Source organism: Salmo trutta, chromosome 23, assembly GCF_901001165.1.
Source record: "Salmo trutta chromosome 23, fSalTru1.1, whole genome shotgun sequence".
Taxonomy (NCBI): Eukaryota; Metazoa; Chordata; class Actinopteri; order Salmoniformes; family Salmonidae; genus Salmo; species Salmo trutta.
The window spans coordinates 12,895,252-12,917,501 of record NC_042979.1 but is presented as its reverse complement, the minus strand read 5'-3'; the positions used below and the strand labels follow the sequence as shown (position 1 = coordinate 12,917,501).

General features: G+C 43.7%; 1 protein-coding gene across 3 annotated transcripts in view; it reads right to left on the bottom strand.

Moving 5' to 3' along the window:
- Positions 1–1,020: 1,020 nt before the first annotated feature.
- Positions 1,021–22,250, bottom strand: part of LOC115159377 (protein FAM222A-like) — a 33,235-nt gene continuing 12,005 nt past the window's right edge. For all 3 annotated transcript variants that reach the window (XM_029709023.1, XM_029709022.1, XM_029709024.1), the window contains exons 2-3: positions 12,960–13,116; positions 1,021–2,656 (exon numbers count right to left, since the gene is read on the bottom strand). In XM_029709023.1, coding sequence (XP_029564883.1) covers positions 1,269–2,656; positions 12,960–13,068 — 1,497 coding nt within the window. In that variant the 5' untranslated portion in view covers positions 13,069–13,116 and the 3' untranslated portion in view covers positions 1,021–1,268. The remainder of the gene's footprint in view (positions 2,657–12,959; positions 13,117–22,250) is intronic.

Below are 22,250 nucleotides of genomic sequence, written 5' to 3'. Positions count from 1 at the left end.
CTGTATTTGGTGAGTTTCACTCACTCTTCTCTGCAGACCCTCTCAAGCTCTGTCAGGTTGGATGGGGAGCATTGCTGCACAGCTATTTTCAGGTCTCTCCAGAGATGTTCGATCGGGTTCAAGTCCGGGCTCTGGCTGGGCCACTCATGGACATTCAAAGACTTGTCCCGAAGCCACTCCTGCGTTGTCTTGGCTGTGTGCTCTGGAGCAGGTTTTCATCAAGGATCTCTCTGTACTTTGCTCCGTTCATTTTCCCCTCGTTCCTGTCCAGTCTCCCAGTCCCTGCCACTGAAAAACATCCCCCACGGCATGATGCTGCCACCACCATGCTTCACCATAGGGATGGTACCAGGTTTCCTCCAAACGTGACACTTGGTATTCAGGCCAAAGAGTTCAATCTTGGTTTCATCATATCAGAGAATCTTGTTTCTCATGGTCTGAGAGTCCTTTAGGTGTATTTTGGCAAACTCCAAGCGGGCTGTCATGTGCCTTTTACTAAGGAGTGGCTTCCGTCTGGCCAATCTACCCTAAAGGCCTGATTGGTGGAGTGCTGCAGAGATGGTTGTCCTTCTGGAAGTTTCTCCCATCTCCACAGAGGAACTCTAGAGCTCTGTCAGAGTGACCATCGGGTTCTTGGCCACCTCCATGATCAAGGCCCTTCTCCTCCGATTGCCCAGTTTGGCCGGGCGGCCAGCTCTAGGAAGAGTCTTGATGGTTCCAGACTTCTTCCATTTAAGAACAAAGGAGGCCACTGTGGTCTTGGGGACCTTCAAATGCTGTAGGCATTTTTTGGTACCCTTCCCCAGATTGTGTGCCTCGACACAATCCTGTCTCAGAACTCTACAGACAATTACTTTGACCTCATGGCTTGTTTTCTTCTCTGACATGACCTGTCAACTGCGGGACCTTATATAGACAGGTGTGTGCCTTTCCAAATCAATTGAATTTACCACAGGTGGATTTACCACAGGTGGATTTACCACAATTTACTACAATCAAGTTGTAGAAACATCTGAAGGATGATCAATGGAAACAGGATGCACCTGAGCTCAATTTCGAGTCTCATACCAAAGGGTCTGAATACTTATTTATCTAAGATATTTCTGGTTTTAAAAGTTTTATACATTTGGAAACATTTTTTTTTAAATGTAGCTAATTTTTTAAAATCCATTTTAGAATAAGGCCGTAACGTAACAAAATTTGGAAAAAGTCAAGGGGTCTACATACTTTCCGAAGGCACTGTATGCCCTGTGTGGATATGTCCCGTCTTATCGGAACACAGGCAGCTGAATGTGGGTGTGCTGTAGGTTGTGGTCCAGTAGCTGGGGCATCCCCACCGCCTCATAGCCCCGTCCCAGCATGCGCTCCTTAATGCAGGGTGGGTGGATCTCACTGATCAGGCACTCCAGAGACTGCAGGCTGCTGCTCAAAACAGAGGCGTGGCACAGGCTGGTGCTGGGCAGCCCAAAACAGAGGCCCAGGCTTTGGTCTGTGGCATAGGCCTGGGGGTGAGGGTGGGGGTGGAGCTGGCGGTTGGGGTGATGGTTTGGATGAGGGTGGGAGAGCCCCATGTCTCTGGGCCGGACAATAGAGGAGCCAGGCACCAGCTCCTGAGGGTTGTAACAGTCGCTGTCCGGAGTGACCAGAACACTGTTCCAGGGAGGGGCGAAGTACTGGCCCACAGAGAACTCCCCATGCATGGCAGCACAGTTCAGAGGGGAGGAGCTAACCCGGTCCTGCCCTATCCCTGCTCCTGCCCCGTTAGTGCCTGCACTGAGGGGGTGAGGCCTATAGGAGAGCTGTGCCGAGCAGGCCAAAGGGAGACAAGTCTCTGGAGAGCGGCTGACCACGGCACCTCCCCCGCTGCCCATCCGAGCATTGTTGTATATCCTTAGCGCCCCCTGTTGATAGTGCTGCTGATGTTGTTTGTGCTGCCATGTGCTATAATCCACTCTGTCCAGGTAGCCAGCCTTGGCCATGTCTGCACTCTGGGTGGGCAGCACAGCCCCCGAATATGCCAGACTGCTCTGGGGTGCTATTCCCAGCGTAAAGCCAGAGTCTGAGCAGGCTACAGCGGCCACAGCCTGAAGGGAAGGGCTTGGCTGGGCCCCTCCCCCGTGCTGCAGGGCCTGGCTGTGGGTGTGTCTGTTTATCTGCCTCAGCAGGCTCTGGACGTCCAGGTCCGACTGAGGGGCCAGAGTCTGCCCTACCGGGGTGGGAATGACTGACGCAGCCCCAATGATATTAGAGGGTACAGACACATTTGGCCCGTCATGAGGCTTGCAGGAGCCTATGCGGTAGCTCTTCTGCTGCCCGTGTCTGTTGTTACAGAAAAGGTTGTATGGTGCCGCTGCAGTTTGGGCGGGGGAATGTTTAGTCCTCTTGCCCTCAGAGTTTTTCAGCACGCCTTTGACCACGGAGACGGAGGCCTTTACAACACCCAGTAGGCCCTGGTAGCCTCCTGAGTAGGGACTGTAATGCTGGGTGCATGTGGTGTCCAGGCCGTTGACCGTCCTGTTCAGCTGTTTGTGCTGCGGCACTCTAATGTTGGATGGGAAGATCTTGATGGACAGGGGGCTGCTGGCCGTCTTCTGGGCAAAGGCATCCAGCTCTGCAGGGGATGGATACCGGGGGCCATTCATGGAGACCAGCTCACCTGCAACACACACACACACACACACACACACACACACAAAGAAATGGTTATACTTCCATAAGAGTTCTCTCACACTATGTGCCTGGTTATAAAGTACAAGGGCAGGCTTGATGATACTTGCCAGCTGGTACTAAAATAAAAACAATCAATTGACCTTTCCACAAAGGTTGTTTTGCAAAAACCCTCCTCGTGATAAATAATCAAACAAATAAACAAAGCATGTCAGAACAGAGAACACAATGTCCAAGGAGCAGAGCTGAGACAAGACCAATAGACCAATAAAAACACACTTATTGTAATGTCTCCTCCATTTCCCTTTCACAATCTCCAGTTTCACCCCCCCCCCCCCCCCCCCTTTAGGAAGATGAACCGTCGACATCTGCATCTCTTATAAACTCATTTGGGGGAGGGAAACACCTACGGCACTGTTTGATCAGTGCTTTATAAAATTAATTTGGACTTATTTCAACCCAGAATCGGATTACCCTGGGAAATCAGGGAGTGGAGCAGGAGGCAGCGGGGGAGAGAGAGAAAGCCAATTTTGTCGCAGCGGCTCAAGTGGGATTCATTTGGTGACATTTGGCCATGAAACTACCGTCGGATGTACCCGAGTTAAAAGCTGGAGCGGATGGGACTGGAAGTGAAGAAATTACAGCTGTGCTCATGTGTTTATATTGTTGGCCAATCTAAAACAGAAATGTAAAGCTGTTGCGGTTTCTCATACAGTCTGAGAGCCAATATCCTTGAAAAAAATCTGATGAGGAGAATCATGTTTTTATTCCTTACTGTTACATCTTCAAATTTCACTGATAAAAAAACACTCATGTTCTACCATGTAGCCCTATATCCAACCATTTCCAATGTGACTTGAAGATGAAGATCGCTTTCAAATCTTCCAAGGCTGCCTACCTGTAAAGTAAAAATTCAGCTAGCCTCTTACAGACCTGTATTAACTGCAATGTAAAAGCCTGGAGCTTAAACTGTGAGAAGTCAGGGCACACTGAGAAAGCGCAATCTCCACAGGGAAGGCTATTGAATGGTCTACGGGAAAGCTGAGGGGACAAACCAAGATTGGATTTAAAACACCATTATTCAGGCAATTTCATGGCTGCTTAGCTCACAGCGACAAAGGAGACGCGCAAAAGGCGCTCCATTTAAAAGCAATGAATCACCTGACAGAAATGACCGCCGCCCCTCTGAACGACACTTATGGAATTCCTGACATGAAAAGCAAAAGTGCTGAAATTAACCTACTCTATCGTCAGCGAAAATCACTGCCACAGCACAGAGAACAAGGCAGAGGGAGGCGACAAAGGGAGCGTGAAAAACAAAACACTTCATTTCGTTTTCAATAACAAAACCCATTTGAAGAGGCACTTCAGCCGTGCAAGGGAGAACTCACTTGTTGTGCCCGTTCGGAATTGATTGGGGAGTTAATTTCATTTCAGGCCCACAATGAGCCTCCAACTGTGAAAATGATTCAATCTACAAGATCCATCTCATAAAGGAAATACAATTGGGTGTTTAAAATGGAGGAAAGAGGAGAGGTGGAGTGTTTTATCCATCCAAGCATCTCCCAGTGGAGCCAAGGGAACAGAACAGAACCGCAGCAGTGCCAGCAGCAGCCAGAGTGAATTCCACAGAGAAATACAACAGAGAAAAACACTAGTTATTTATGTATCACTATACACCAGTGGTAAAGGAAACAAGGACATCTGGGAGTGTTAAACAGATGCCTACTCAACCTCTAGACGTCTAAACAACCCTGTGATCCTGCATGAGCATCAAGTCTCTCATTAAGGTGAAAAAACAAATTCAGTAAGGAGAATACTTATTGAAGCGGTGGAGTTACTGCCTGGACTTGTCCAATATGAGCAGAGATTTTCTTTTTCCGTTGCAGAATGTTTTGATACAGTGTGCCACACTGAACAGGACCCTGGAGTGTATAAAGAATGAGCTGCCTTTAACTGCCTTCTGGTCAAAACAGGGCGAGAGTTCATGACCCTTCGACGGGTATAACTAGAATAGATTAGTGCTTTCATGTTCACCTGAAAGCGCTAATCTACTCTACGTTAATGAGTTGACCTACTTCAGTGATATAATATCTATTATAAACCCGGTAGTTTGGGTCCTGGATGCTGACTGGCTGAAACAGCATTTCAGCCATGTGTAGGCTATGTCAGCAAATATACCACGGATATGATGCAAAGATACTTGTTCACTCTTCTATTTAGGTTGGTAACCAGTTTATAAATGGCAATAAGGCACCTCAGGGCTTGTGGTATATGGCCAATATACCATGGCTAAGGGCTGTATCCAGGCACCACGCGAAGAACAGCACTTAGCCGTGGTATATTGGCCATATACAAACGTTTGTGGTCATACACACGTCCTTTAAAAACGCAGGTGCTGGGCTAATAAAGAATACTTGGGAAGAACAGGAAGCCCCGCACACTGTTTATGCTCCCAATTCACCGCTTTATGGACCACACACACACCTCAAGACTTATTGGTTAATTACAGAAAACCACTTCAAGGCATCGTCAGCATCTTCCATCACAACACACCAGCATCAATCAGAAGTACTGTACCACACAAAGAGAGATCTATTCTGCTCCGAATCATTTCTCGCACCCAATTACCACAGCGAGATAAATATTGTGAAACCAATCACGGAGTGCCGTTGGTGCCATCCTTGTTTGGTATGGAGTCAATGTTTTGCCCTGATCCCTCCAGATTGGCTTGGTTTTCCGTAAACACTTCAAAACACTCTGAGTGCTAACTCATCTTCAAAGGCCGTCTCGCTCCATAAATCCACAGATTACAGCCCTGTCAGCGGCACAAAGACGCAGTGTGGCCATGCCACCACAGTAACGGGCTCATGTGGCAACACACAGGCCTCTGCTGGTTTGAAACTCACCCGCTCAAATATTAAAGTCACTTATCAATTGAATTCCATTGGCAGTGGCACGAATGGCATATCACAGCAGTTAGGGTGGTTCAAATGAATGTGGAAACCTGGAATTATGTGGATTGCTGTGCACCAGGAACTGCCTCAGTGTGAACTCAGTGTTTAGGATCCGAAGAGAAGCTATGCCAGAGAGAGAGCTAAAGTCTAGTCTGAAGTCAGTCTATTCCTCTAGTTTCTCTAGAATTTCTCCATCCAGAATTAACCACAGGCACATTCTGGAAATCAAATGAACAATTTTCAGCAGCCTGATCCCGTGTATCTGTATGTGAGGAGTGTGTGTGTGTGTGTGTGTGTGTGTGTGTGTGTGTGTGTGTGTGTGTATACACATTTCCATGCATGAAATGTGTGTAGGCCTAATAGTTAAGGTTTACAATATGTCAAACATAAACTGTGAATGAAAAACAGACTGGTGAGATGATGTACAGCGTTAAGTATTCTTCACCATGCCACAGTCTTTCGTAACCCTGCACCGAATCCACCCCCGTACAATCCCACACCCCGCTTTCAGTCGCGGGAAGCTGGCTAATCTTTTTTCCCATGGTCAAGCTTAATGCAATACCCCACAGATCAGAGTGGAGACCTGGTTGTTTTGGAGCGGTTTGAGTTGATCACTGATTAACAGGCAAAACAAGCCCCTGAGCCAGGGCTAAAAGCTGCAGTTGGATTGGCTCGTTGAATTTCCAGTTCCACAGAACTGCTCTTCTATCTCACAAAACACCAAGACCAACAAAATAACCTTCACATCTCCCTCCATTACAATGAACATGAAAACCAGTAGTGTAGTCCTATGCTTGGTGATTGTCCTTGTGCAACTATCACAAAAAGATCCTTAGCAGACAAATTTGGAAAAACAGGGCAAGAAGCCCAGAAGTCTAGGTTGCACGAAAGGTATTTGGTGTTAAATGCTTTTAAGATTAAAATGTTTGTTTGATAAACATGATTAATAGCTAATCCTCACTGGGGACGTGCCACACTGCAGCACTCACGGAGGTTAATTAGTGCCGTTCTCAGAAATCACCAGCAAACACACAAAACACTCATTGCCAAACATCGTGTTACACACCAGTATTTCACGATGGCGATCCAAAAATAATACCAACACCACTATACACTAACCGTACCTACCTGCCTTACACAGACTGTCCTTGACAACTAGGCAGATTAACACATTAAAAACCTAGGCCTCTGCGTTGCCATGACAACCTCTGGTACGAGCACAGTTGGCCCTAATAAGCCCACTCATTAGGGCCCATGTAATTAATTGACCCTGACTCCATTCAGCTCCTCGCGCCAAGGCACTGTAATTGACTACCCCCCCCTGCTGCTCAGGCAGCGCAAGGACGCTTCGTATCGACTATCTGGACCTGCCTCACGTCCCACACAATACAGCACAATACACTATACAGCTTCACATGGTTACTTTACTTTCCTTTCAATTTGACCGAGGCATACAGTAACTGTTGTGAATGAAAATGAAGTCAGAAACCTCATGCATGCATTCAATATCCATGAGGGGAGTGGGGATCTAGGGCGTCTTCTGGATCTTACGGTAGAGCATCTGAATGGTGTCTAGCTGTGCACAAGTCGGTGCCCTTATAAAGCAGAGGTATTGAGATGCAGCGCCTGCAGCGCTCTTCACCTCTGTATCCATATTAACATGCATTAATATTAATGGCGTCTGAGGAGGTTAGCTGGGTCGAGGCTGAGGCCTCCTCACATAGATCTGGAGTGAGAGTAGAGAGAGGCTGGACAGAGCCCCTGTGTTCCAGTCCTCTGTGTGCAGACCTACATACTCAACTCCACTGAGGTTACTATTCCTGAGCTCCTGACCCTGGCAAACCAGAGGCTCATCAGCCCCAAGACACAGAACGAGAGAAAGACAAAGCTGAAGGCACTGACACACACACACACACACAGACACAGACACAGAGCCTAGCACTCCATTCAGTCTACCGCTCCCTCGCTCTCATTAGTTAGTCCTCTTCGTCCCGGGTGGGACATAAGGCCGCCCGCTCTCATACACACATGAAGAGAAACTGCACTCATTCAACCCATTAACATCCATCCCTCGCTTTCCCTCTCTCGCTCTCTGTAATCTCTTCATGAGGGGTGTTGGTCGTGGAACAGAATAACCTCAGTGGTGAACACTTAGTTATTTGTGCTTGAAGAGACTCAGGCGGGTAACTCTTTACGCGAGTGTCACTCCCCATTTGTCTCTGTGCCACTCTGCTCAGCAGCCCCGGGGAAAGCAGTGCGCCGCTCTAAAAGAGCCCTCCGGAAAGACAGGCCGGCAGCGTGGGAAAAAGCATTCCCGGCTCTGATCTGCCGTTCAGGCCAAGAGCAGAGCACTCATTAACTTTCATCACATAAACTGTCGCACTCAGTCACTCATACACACTTCCTCATATTTAAGAGATGGGTTGGCATTGTCAGGGATTCCTCTGTGAAACCAAACCACAGATATCCATTAGAATGGTTCGTCTATCTAAATCTGTAACCTCTGAATCCTCTGCGAAAGCTTTTCAACAAAAATCTGCGTGAAAACCACTCTTCCAACACAGAATCCCAATGGGAAAAACAACTCAAAAACCTTTTAGAGAACTATTCTGGGTCTAATCAAGTCCAACCAGCAGGCTCCAATCAGTAGAGCAGTTTGTTTCATATGGATGTGCTTGAAATGTCAGGTTAGTGCTGGAGGGAAGGGGGGGATGGATGCTGCTCCACACAGACACACACACACGCACCCCCCCCCCCCCGATAGCATATGAACACGTCAGAAGCAGTGACAAAAAAAGCTGTAAAACTAACATTTTCTCAGCCTCATTGCAAAATGTGTAGAATTGTAGAAATTACCTGTTTTGTAGTACGCCACTGACACACACACACACACACACACACACACACACACAGCTCCAGGAGGGAGGAATGATTCCTGCAGGTAAACAGGATGTGAAAGGCGCCCGTGGTTCTGCCTGAGGCAAACTAGGTCCTTCTGTTCCAGCATTTAGCAGACAAGTGCTCTACTGATTCCCAATTAATATTTAATAATGAGACAAAAAGGGGTGTTTCACCCCGGGAGAGAGATGAGGGACATGGGGATATGAGATAGGGAAGAGAGACTGCTCGTCTCCCAGAGAGCATTAGTGAAAGGTTTCAATGTGAAGGAAAGCTGGGGGACACACAGGATTTGTTTTCATGGCCCAAATCTGACAAGTGAAGCTAGAGAAATACAATATACATTACAAATCCATCAGCTTGCATTTAGTCCGAATGTCTCCACACAAATACTCATCGGCCTTGGAGTTAATCACTCAGAGAATTTATGCATTTTTCATAGGCAATTTATATCACAAAAAAATTTTTGAATATGTTATTACGCTAGCTATGTGGGGATAGGCACGGCGTGATATGCGGTTTCCCATAAATTCATGTCATAAACTTCCACAGAAATCTGACAGAGCAGTATAAAACACAGTGATTAAACATTATCTCTGAATTGAATCATGGAAATATGATACGTAAACTCAGACTGCCCTGTGCTGGTTTCATCCGCCGACAACTGCCACAACATAACCTCTCATTAAATTTGATAATAATGTGCACTGGCAGTGGGAATAATAAACACGGTCTTTTGAAATCTCTGTTTATGACATGGATAACATGGCTCGCAATCACTTATCAACTGATTAACACATGTGCTTGAGCAAGCATCTTCTTTGATCCAAGTTCAAAAGGAAGATCCTCAATTGGTTAGGGAATGAGGTCATCTCTAGCTTATGTTACATAGGGGAGAGCGGGGTAAGTTGAGCCAAAGGGTTAGTTGAGCCATCCTTTGTTTGTAGGAAACAATACACAAAATGAATCATGTGACCAAATATTTAGGAAGAGGTCATTTCATGGAGACTATGAAGGAAGACATGGGAAAAGTGGTAAACAAATGGATTTTCACAAAGTCAAATGAATTTCATGTGTTATAGGTTTCATGATGCTTGTAACTAAACCGAAGTAGATCATTTTATACATCAGTTGGGGTCTCTCTAAGCTACAATATGAGGTCCTAAACCTAGCATGAGTGTATCCTTGTAGCTGTGAATGAAGACAACGAACATGTAACTGTGCGAAAGACAGGCTATGATAGAGTAGCAGAGTCACACAAGGTCTTATCTGATTACATGGAGTCTGAACTTGCTAAACATATTAAGAATCTTGCGGACCATTTTAATGAACTTAGTAGCCTCAAATGTAGAAAACTTGCTTACGAATTGGCATATCAAAACGAAAGCCCAGTTCCAGAAATAAGGGTAAGTGATATTGAACAGAGAAGTCTGAATGAAGGCATACAGTAAATATAGGAATCATGTATCAACACACATGGACTCATGTAGCAACCCCAAAAAATGTTAAACAAATATATTTTATATTTGAGAATCTTCAAAGTAGCCACCCTTTGCCTCGATGACAGCTTTGCACACTCTTGGCGTTCTCTCAACCAGCTGGAATGCATTTCAACTAACAGGTGTGGCTTGTTAAAAGTTCATTTGTGGAATTTCTTTCCTTCTTAATGCGTTTGAGCCAATCAGTTGTGTTGTGACAAGGTAGGGTGGTAACAGAAGATAGCCCTATTTGGTAAAAGACCAAGTCTATATTACGGCAAGAACAGATCAAATAAGCAAAGAGAAATGGCAGTCCACCATTACTTTAAGACATGAAGGCCAGTCAAACCGAAACATTTCAAGAAATTTGAAAGTTTCTTCAAGTGCAGTCGCAAAAACCATCAAGCGCTATGATGAAACTGGCTCTCATGAGGACCGCCACAGGAAAGGAAGACCCAGAGTTACCTCTGCTGCAGAGGATAAGTTCATTAGAGTTACCAGCCTCAGAAATTGCAGCCCAAATAAATGCGTCCCAGAGTTCAAGACACATCTCAATATCAACTGTTCAGAAACTGCGTGAATCAGGCCTTCATGGTCGAATTGCTGTAAAGAAACCACTACTAAAGGGCACCAATAAGAAAAAGAGACTTGTTTGGGCCAAGAAACATGAGCAATGGACATTAGACTGGTGGAAATCTGTCCTTTGATCTGATGAGTCCAAATTTGAGATTTTTGGTTCCAACCGCATGTCTTTGTGAAATGCAGAGTAGGTGAACAGATGATCTCCGCATGTGTGGTTCCCACCGTGAAGCATGGAGGAGGTGGTGTGATGGTGCTTTGCTGGTGACACTGTCAGTGATTTATTTAGAATTCAAGGCACACTTAACCAGCATGGCTACCACAGCATTCTGCAGCGATAGTCCAACTAATTGCAAACCAGATGGGATGGCGTATCATTTGTTTTTTACCAGGACAATGACCTAACACACCTCCAGGCTGTGTAAGGGCTATTTGACCAAGAAAGAGAGTGATGGAGTGCTGCATCAGATGACCTGGCCTCCACAATCACCCGACCTCAACCCAATTGAGATGGTTTGGGATGAGTTGGACCAGAGCGAAGGAAAAGCAGCCAACAAGTGCTCAGCATATGTGGGAACTTCTTGAAGACTGTTGGAAAAGCATTCCAGGTGACTTCCTCATGAAGCTGGTTGAGAGAATGCCAAGAGTGTGCAAAGCTGTCATCAAGTCAAAGGGTGGCTACTTGGAAGAATCTGAAATATTTTTTGGTTACTACATGATTCCATATGTGTTATTTCATAGTTTCGATGTCTCCACTATTATTCTACAATGTAGAAAATAGTAAAACTAAACAAAAACCCTTGAATGAATAGGTGTGTCCAAACTTTTGACTGGTACTGTATTTGTTAGAAAGAATAATATATTTCCCTTGACGTAGTGATGCTGAATGTAAAAAACACAACATACCCCACTCTCCCCTATGTCATTTAGGTCTCAGAGCGAGAGTGGCCATGACAACAGGGTTTTCTTTGACCGCGTGCCAGCCACATAATGCAGCAAAAAGCTGCATAAATAGCAGAGAACACCTGAATAATAAACTGTAAGCACTGTGTGTTTAGAGTTAAAATGGCAGAGCGTGCAAGTATGTGTGAAAGAGGCATACAATAAGGTAAGAAGTGTAAAATAGTTATATTGGCAAAAGTTCAGGGCTGACTAGGACAAGGTGGGGCGTGCTAGTATGCCCTTGGCAGGGCAAACTCTCATCATCAACAACAACAACCGAGCCAGCCAACATAACAGCGTTCCGCTCCATCATTGATCAGTGCTCTTAAGAATGAAATGAAAGAGTGCAAGATGACTACCTGTGATAAGACCCAGAGGATCCACACAGATCTGAGTGGGAGATATCAACCCTGCATGGTTCTCTTCTGCAGGCCAGACAGCCAGGCAGGCAGCGGTAGATAGGCCAAGGTGAACTTGCCCTTCCTCACCACAGAACAGCCCTGTGGTCTCCTGCTCCGTAGCCCCGCAGGCAGAACTCCACACCTCCGATGCAGCATAGAGACGAGCGGCGTAATTGAAGCCAATCAACTCCATCAGATGGAGGCTCAGTGGTACAAATGGTTGCTACAGGAGAGTCTGGTTTACCCGGGTGCAACGCTCTACGTCTCTGAACTAAACTACAGTTGTGTGTGTAAAGTGAAACTTTACTTTCCCCCTAAAAATCTTATACAGGGCTTTCTTTCTCGAAATCCGACTGTCACTACACAGAGATACAAACACAGCGCCACAAATGAAACAAAATGGGTCTCTGTAGTGAAATGTAGAGTCAGAGGCTGTTGTCAAAAGGAGATGATTGTGGACTACAGGAAAAGGAGGACCGAGCACGCACCCATTCTCATCGACGGGGTTGTAGTGGAACAGGTTGAGAGCTTCAAGTTCCTTGGTGTCCACATCACCAACAAACTATCATGGTCCAAACACACTAAGAGTCGTGAAGAGGGCACGACAAAGCCTATTCCCTCAGGAGACTGAAAAGGAGACTGAAAAGATTTGGCATGGGTCTTCAGATCCTCAAAAGGTTCTACAGCTGCACCATTGAGAGCATCCTGACTGGTTGCATCACTGCCTGGTATGGCAACTGCTCGGCCTCCAACCGCAAGGCACTACAGAGGGTAGTGCGTACGGCCCAGTACATCACTGGGGCCAAGCTTCCTGCCATCCAGGACCTCTATATCAGGCGGTGTCAGAGAAAAACCCTAAAAATTGTCATTGTTATTTTCTATTTTTCACTTAACACTTTTTTTAAAGCATTGTTGGTTAAGGGCTTGTAAGTAAGCATTTCACTAAGGTCTACACCTGTTGTATTTGGCGCATGTGATAAATACACATTTGATTTGATTTGTCCTGTGCTGCTGAGAGCAGAGACATGGGGACTCACTTTTTTGTGTGCTGGGCTGCTGCTGCGGCGGAGCATCCAGGATCTTGGGGGTGCATACCAGACGCTGAGATGAGAGGTTCTGCTGCCGTCTCTGTAGGCAGGCTAACATGGCTGCTGCTTTTCTGGGGTTCTACAGTCGCTCGGACCTTGGGGGATCCTGAGAGAGACAGAGAGAAAAAAAAACACATCAGTTAGACTTTTGATCATGTATTAAATTATAAGCAGCTGGCAGCTGAACTGAATGCAAAACCTTTTATCCAATCTTAAGTCAAAGCCCTGAAAGCAAACTGCTACCCATGCTGATGGATGTTTTGCCCCTCAGGAGTTTCCCGTGCTCGCTCTCTTTCCTTTTAAGCCCTAAATTAAAAAAAAAAAATCCCACTCGGGTCTGTAACACCATATTCAAACTCAGCAACCCCCCCTTCGAACTACAGAGGCTACACATCTAAGAATGTAATATCACTTAACATCAAGTCAACTTCCCCCACTCTGCTCAGATGCTATGATGGGTCTTTTCTGTTCTCCATCTTACTCTGTTGCAAATAACACAGCGCATTTACAAGGCCTGTTGTTGCTGTCGGCTGTATCCTTTACCCAGTCACTAGCCTGGAGCTCAGGAAGTCTAAAATGTCTATGAATTGATGCTGATATAGATCAGGAGTGAAAAGCCAAAAGTAGCCCTTTCCCCCAAATGGCTTCAGCACACACAAGGATACACTCCCCTCCATATGTACAGTGCCTTCAGAAAGTACTCAAACCCCTTTACTTTTTCCACATTTTGTTGTTAGCCTACAGCCTGGATTTAAAATGTATTACATTGAGAGTGTCCATGATCTACACACAATACCCCATAATGTCAAAGTGGAATTTTGTTTGTAGAACATTTTAGAAATTAATCAAAAATGTAAATTGTTTAAGTCAATAAGTACTCAACCCCTTTGTTATGGCAAGCCTAAATAAGTTCAGGAATAAAAATGTGCGTACAAAATTGCATAATAAGTTGCATGGACTCATTTTGTGTTCATTAATAGTAGTTAAATGATTTTTGAATGACTGTATCCCACACATACAATGATCTGTAAGGTCCCTCAAATCAAGTAGTGAATTTCAAGCACAGATTCAACCACAAAGATAAGTGAGGATGTGTACGAATAAAAAAAGCAGACACTGAATATCCCTTTGAGCATGGTGAACTTATTAATTATACTGTGGATGGTGTATCAATACACCCAGTCACTACAAAGATACAGGCGTCCTTCCTAACTCAGTTGCCGGAGGGGAAGGAAACTGCTTAGGGATTTCACCATGAGGACAATGGTGATTTTAAAACAGTTACAGAGTTTAATGGCTGTGATATCAGAAAACTCAGGATGGATCAACAACATTGTAGTTACTCCACAATACTCACCTAAATGACAGAGTGAAAAGAAAGAAGCCTGTACAAAATAAAAAATATTCCAAAACACACATTCTGTTTGCAACAAGGCACTTAAGTAATACTGTAGAAAATGTGGCAAAGAAAGTTAATTTTTGTCCTAAATACAAAGCATTGTTTGGGGCAAATCCAACACAACACCGAGTACCACTTCATATTTTCAGGAATGGTGGTGGCTGCATCATGCTATTAGTATTCTTATCATCAGCAAGGACTAGGGAGTTTTCTTTGTAAAAAAATGTAAATAAAAATGTAATACAGCCATAAGCACAGGAAAAATCCTAGAGGAAAAGCTGGTTCAGTCAGCTTTCCAACAGACACAGAGAAAATTCAACTTTCAGCCAGACAATAACCTAAAACACAAGGCCAAATCTACACTGGAGTTGCTTACCAAGATGACATTGAATGTTTCTGAGTGGCCTAGTTAAAAGGTTTTGACTTAAATCTACTTAAATCTATGCCAAGACTTGAAAATGGTCATCTAGCACTAGCTAGCATAGTGGTTAGAGCGTTGGGCCAGTAACCGAAAGGTTGCTAGATCGAATCCCCGAGCTGACATGGTAAACATCTGTCATTCTGCCCCTGAACAAGACAGTTAATGCACTGTTCCCTGGTAGGTCGTCATTGTAAATAATACTTTTTTCTTAGCTGAATTGCCTAGTTAAATAAAGAAAATAAAGTCAACAATCAACTTGATAGAGCTTGAAGAACTTTCAAAAGAATAATTGCCAAATATTGTACAATCCAGGTGTGCAAAGACTTACCCAAAAAGACTCTGTAATCGCCATCAAAGGTGCTTTTGCAAAGTATTGACTCAGGGGTGTGAATACTTATGTAAATTAGATATCTGTATTTATTTTTCAATACATTTGCAAAAATGTCTAAAAACATGTTTTCAATGTCATTATGGGGTGAGAAAACAATATAATCAAATTTTGAATTCAGGCTATAACAGCCAAATGTGTAATAAGTCAAGGAGTATGAATACTTTCTGAAGGCACTACAGAAGCAAAAAATATATATTTGGCTCTATGCCCCAGAATTTGAGATTTGAGGTAGAATGTTCCATATTAGGCAACAGTACAGAATGTTGAGGGCATTTTCTTACATATCGGTTTTACCGTTTAGAAATGAAAGCACTTACGACCTCTTCAAATGGAGGGGGCGGGGGGGATAAAGCTTAAGTGCTTGGATAAATTAACTTAGTGTATTAAAGTAGTCAAAAAATGTATTATTTTGTCCCATATTCCTAGCACTCAATGACTACGTCAAGCTTGTAACTACAAACTTGTTGGATGCATTTGGCGGTTTGTTTTGGTTGTTCTGGATTGTGCCATTTTGTAGTAATTTCTATTGTAAGAAAGATGTTCTGAACACTTCTACATCTATGTGGATGCTACCATGATTATAGATAATCATGAATTCAAATCGTGCGTAATGATGAGATGGTTACAGAGGCACAGTGATCATAGCCACAAAGAAACACTAACCTCCCCCGTTATTGGTCTATGTGAGAGGTGTAGCCTCTAAACAGCATCTCACTCATCAATATTCATGATTCATTCACGGCATTATCAGGATTAACTTAGAAGTGTTTAGAAACATCTTATCTACTCACTTAGAAAGAAACTTACTCCAGTCTTCATTCACCATTCAGTTACTATTAGGCAAAAACACAACTGCAAATGCATCCAACGAGATTCTCGCCACACAAGCTTGAGGGTCATTGCGTGCAAAGAATATGGGACCAAATATTGAACTTTTAACTGCTTTGATACACTAATAATGAATTTGTCCAAATACTTCTTCACATGGGGTGGGGACTAGTTGAATAAAGTGCTATCATTTCTAAATGGTAAAACAGATCATGAAAATACCTTCAAATAAAAAGGTGAAATATTTTATCTCAAATCCAAAATATATGAGCCAAATTCACAAATGTAGCTTCATTGTCTAAATACATATGAAGGGGAGTGTAGGTGTGTGTGTATGATTAAGAAGTGTTTTACCCCAGTATCTTTGATTGTAGTTATCATTCTGAATACTAGACTTAAGCAGAGTACTATATTCTACTCTCTATAGATAGGTGCATAGGCCTATATACCGGCAACAACATCTAAATGGTACTGTATGGTCAGCAAATATTTTACTTCTATCCAAAAAACAGCACCCCTGAAGTTTCAATTCAAGTGAATGTCTTGCACACAGCTGTCTCAGAGCGGCTTCATTTCTTTATTCTCCCCGTCTTCCTCTTTTCTTTTAAAATTCTTTGGCTTGTTTTCATTTCCCCCTCAATGTCCACAGGCCAGCTTAAGTGAGTCAGCCACAGGATAGAGAGCTCAGTGACTGGCTACAGAAACATGATTACCTCCACCCCAAAAGAAAGGAGGAACAGAGTGGCTTTCATTCTAGTCAGGTGCCTGAAGAGACCCCCCCCCCCCAACTCTCTCACCCCTTTCGTCCTCTCCTCCTCCCCCACCTGCCTCTCCTCTCACAATGTGACAGCCCCACTTCAAACCACCCAGCACAGCCTCTTTCTCTCGCTCTCTCATCTGATCACACACAGCTGACAAGCTAAAAGCCTCTCTATGGTCAGACTCCATTTTGAAAAGAATACCAATTTCACAACAACCCTTCCATTACCACGCATTTGTCAAAAGAGGGTTGAGGAGAAAAGGCACAGAGAAAGAGAAATCTCCAGGGAAATGCCTCCACTACTTTACTGTCGAAAAATGAAAGAGACGGGTATCAGAATAACTTCCATTACTCTCCCAATTTTCTCCTGATTAAAAATGCATCAAGGCAGGCATTATTCACAGAGAGAGGCCGCTGCTTTATTTAAGCAAAATTAAAAAGGAAGCAAGAAAAAGGAAATGGCATGCATAACTGGCAGAATGTTGTTTTCATCCCATCAAAATGTAAAAGTAAAATAAACAGTTATTTTAGGGCTCTAAAAGTACTTTTGCATTCTCAATTAGACTGCCTTTAAAAAGGACAGAGTACAGACAGATCAAAAAGTGAGTTCAGAGAGTACCAGCACCATTGAGATAAAGGGCTCCTTCTATTGCCTGTCAGACCTTTTTTTCCAGCTCCGACTCGCTCAGTGACATCCCCATCAGTTCTCCTTACTTTAGATGAGATGCATACATTTTTTTTTTTAAATACATGAAACTCAACAGCTCATATTGCTAAAACTGTAACTAAAACCCAAGATATCTGAAGTTAATCGTCTCTGCTAACTGTCAATCAGTCAGCCATCTGCCAGCATGAAGACAACTGTCAAGGTACAATGATAGATTCGTCGACAGAGCTCTACTCAAGCCTTATGACCATGACCCAATTGGGATTTCAAGCATGGCAATGGTCATCTATCCAATTCCCCACCTGCTTTATTTTTTTCCTTCTTAGCATTGCCGACATTCACAAAACCTCAAAACAACTGCTGAGTGCTGACCAGATTTTTCTCAAATGAAGCATGCAGTTTAACACCAGCTAATATGTACCTCAGCTCCTGATTTGACTTAAAAACCTCAGCTTAATCCCATAAATCTACTCAGCTCCTCCTCTTCTTCTCCCAACCAATCGCCTGGGAGCTTTATGCTCCCTATTCTTTTTGTCTGCAAGGTCTCCACAGTGATGGATAAAAAAATAAATAATAATAAATAAATAAAAAAAATGGGACAAAGTTTGAGTGGCAAGGACAGTAAATCCTTGCCACTTTGGGGTGACATCAGTGGCTGCGATAAGAGGCGTTATCAGGCGTGATGCAGGTCCGCTGAGGGTATGCCACATTGATAAGACCCCTGGCTCTGCACTCCATCTTTTGTCTCCCAAGGTTTCCCCTGATAAGGACGTTTTGGCAGACAAATTGGCCGCTCCATCAATGATGGGCTAAGGGCTCATTTTTTTTTGTGGGGGGGGGGGGGGGGGTCTGCGGGAATGGCATTGGAAAATAAAATGTCTCATTTTACAAGTTATTGCCTTTTGTCCTGGGCTCAGGAAGAAAGAGGATTGTTTATTGGAAGATAACAAGGTCACTTTGAGAGGGAGAAGGGTAGTGATGGGGAGCTAGATGGCTGTCATGGTTTAAATGAACAGAGGTCTAAAAATGATCCTCTTATATTCTTACTGGGTCCAGATGGTCCCCCAAGGACATGTAGTCTATCCTTCAGAGTAGCCTACCCTCGAGAGAGCAATTGATAAGAGATATCAGGTTTATGTGCCTTATCTAGAAAGTTTGCCTTAGATTTACTGAAATCATTTGTCGGGCTGAAAATGTCTTACACCAGGCAAAAATATTTTCAGTTTTCAGAATCACACAGTCAAAGTGACTTAGCCTAATAGTTTGTTTGTCAGACCGTAAACACATCAGTTAGGATTATGAGCCAGGAATATTCCTCAAAATTTGTTTGTTTATCTAAACACCAGATAATTGTCCTTTCGGTCAAGCCATGGCTGTTTATCTAGGAACCTGGCAGAAAAGAGTATCCTCCTCAGCTTCTATCAACAGTATGAGAGTCAGTTAGCGACTGATGAAGAGTGGGTTGACTTGGTGGCTGGCTGTCATTTGTGAAACACCCCAATGGATGAGGTCAGCGCTTGACTTGTACTGAAAAAGGTTCCGGTGCTGTTTATTTAGGTGCAGGAACTCAACAATGGCTTTGACCTAATATTCACATATGAAATTCAGCACCCTGGTTCGGCTTCCTGAAGTGTTTGTGAGAATTCTACAGAATAAGTTTTGCTTTCACAAGATCTTAACATAACCGTTTCAGGTTGCGGTTAGCAAGATGCACATTACGTTAGCATGTTTACAACAGGCAAAAAAGGTTCCACGCCACTCATGCTGCCGTATCACACTACCTTCTTCCCGCTACTCCCGCAGGTCCAGGATTAGTTTCAGCCAGAGTTCGTTTGCATTTCACACATGCTTTATTGAACAGATCAGGGTACCAAATGCTCCAGGATCATAAAATAATATGTGAAAGCGCCCTAAGAGGTGCAGGAACTCAAGCTGTAGATCATTTGAGGTGCCAGTACTTACTCTGTTGCATTAAGAAAGCTGGCTATGCATTGACACTGGAAGAATATTGATGTATGATCTCATACGGATTAACCTTGGAGTGTCGAAGACTATGGTTTGGACAATTAATAGAAACATTTTATGAAAAATCGTGCAGGATAGATTCTTACATTTTTCCCTCAAACAAGAACGTGTTGAAATAAACAACCTCAGAAAGTGTGAAAGGCCATTCAGATTTTTTACTTTAAAATGTATACCAAACAAAAAACATTGATTTCTAAGGTTAACAAACCATACAACTCCATGCACAAGGACTACTTAGAACAATTTACAGAATACATTTCACAAAAACACATTCACTAAAAGAACTGCGTAGATGCAACGTTTGTAACAGAATTACGGTAAAATCTCCCTCAGTTTTTTTATGCTTTCATGTTTTCCCAAAGCTCTTAAATATCTGCTCGGAATTAAAGATTCAAATATGTCGTCTGCGGAAAGAATGGGGTGTCAGCAATGACATGACACCTTGAGTTTGAAAAAAAAAATTATTGGTTATTAAACTACAGTAAGTGAAGTGGATTTACACCCGGTATCAGAATTACGGTAACGGAATTTGGTGCAGAATTATATATCATGGGTCCCTGATCTGTACTACACAGAAATGTATAATTATGGATATAAATTCTCTTCATGGTGACGTATGCTGTGCACAAAGTCAAAATTTGCATATATAGGTATTATTTTACATACTGGCTATTATTCTAATGAGTTCCTTCCCCAAACAAAACCAAATGTGTTAGTCAGGACCAGTCCAAATCTGAACCAGTCATAGACGTACAGTGCCTTAAGACAGTAATCCCACCCCTTGACTTTTTCCCACACTGTGTTACATTACAGCCTTATTCTAAAATGGATTTTAAAAAATCTACACACGTCAATCTACACACAATACCCCAGAATGACAAAGCAAAAATAAGTTTTCAATAAAAAATGTTTGAAACGGAACCATCACATTTGCATTAGTATTCAGACCCTTTACTGAGTACTTTGTTGAAGCACTTTTGGCAGCGATTACAGCCTCGAGTCTTCTTGGGTATGACGCTACAAGCTTGGCAAATCTGTATTTGGGGAGTTTCTCCCATTATTTTATGCAGATCATCTCAAGCTTTGTCAGGTTGGATGGGGAGCGTCGCTGCACAGCTATTTTCAGGTCTCTCCAGAGATGTAAGATTGGGTTCAATACCGGGCTCCAGCTTGGCCACTCAAGAACATTCAGAGACTTGTCCTGAAGCCACTCCTGCGCCACTCGGTCTCCCGAGTCTAAGGGTCTCCCGAGTCATCCGGGTTAGGGTAGGGTTTGTCCGGGGGGGGGGGGGGGGGGGGGGGGGGGCTTTACAAGTAGGCCATCATTGTAAATAAGAAATTGTTCTTAACTGACTTGCCTAGTTAAATAAAGGTAACATTTAAAAAATACAAAAAGTCTTGGCTGGGTGCTTAGGGTCGTTGTCCTGTTGGAGCAGGTTTTCATCAAGGATCTCTTCTCCGTTCATATTTCCTTCGATCCTGACTAGTCTCCCAGTCCCTGCCGCTGAAAAGCATCTCCACAGCATAATGCTGCCACCACCATGCTTCACCGTAGAGATGGTGCCAGGTTTCCTCCAAACGTGACACTTGGTATTCAGTCCAAAGAGTTCAATCTTGGTTTCATCAGACAAGATAATCTTGTTCCTCATGGTCTAAGAGTCCTTTAGGTGCCTTTTGGCAAACTCCAAGTGGGCTGTCATATGCCTTTAACTGAGGAGTGGCTTCCACCTGGCCACTCTACCATAAAAAGGCCTGATTGGTGGAGTGTTGCAGAGATGGTAGTCCTTCTGGAAGGTTTTCCCATCTCCACAGAGGAACTCTGGAGCTCTGTCAGAGTGACCATCGGGTTCTTGATCACCACCAAGGCCCTTCTCCTCCGATTGCTCCAAGCTTCTTCCATTTAAGAATGATGGAGGCCACTGTGTTCTTGGGAACCTTCAATGCTGCAGAATTTTTTTGGTACCCTTCCCCAGAGCTGTGCCTCGACACAATCCCGTATTGGAACTCTACGGACAATCCCTTCAACCTCATGGCTTGGTTTTTGCTCTGACATGCACTGTCAACTGTGGGACCTTATATAGACAGGTGTGTGCCTTTCCAAATCATGTCCAATCAATTGAATTTACCACAGGTGGACTCCAATCAAGTTGTAGAAACATCTCAAGGATGATCAATGGAAACAGGATGCACCTGAGCTCAATTTCCAGTCTCATAGCAAAGGGTCTAAATACTTACGTAAATAATGTATTTATATATATTTTCGCATTGTCATTATGGAGTATTGTATGTAGATTGATGAGGATTTTTTTTTTAATCCATTTTAGAGTAAGGCTGTAATGTAACAAAATGTGGAAAAAGTCAAAGGGTCAGAATACTTTCCGAATGGATTGTATATGTATCACAGTACACTAGAGTACAATAAAGTTCAGTACAGTACATTATACTGTACTCGTGTGCTCTACTGTACTATACTTTTCTTTACTGTACTTCACGTACTGTACTGTCCAAACATGTAAAACATAGACGTCTATGATTGGTTCAGATTTGGTCCGGTCACCAATCATGGACACCTATGCTTATTCAAGGCCAGTCCAGACCAAAAATCAACGTCTGTAGACGCAGAAATCAAGGCCGGTCCGGAATGACGTCTGTGGACATTGAAATCAAAGCCAGGATGGACTGACCAAATTTCAATGTCCATTGACGTCCGGTGTTGGTCGGTGCTCAGATGCTGGTTACAGTAAATAGA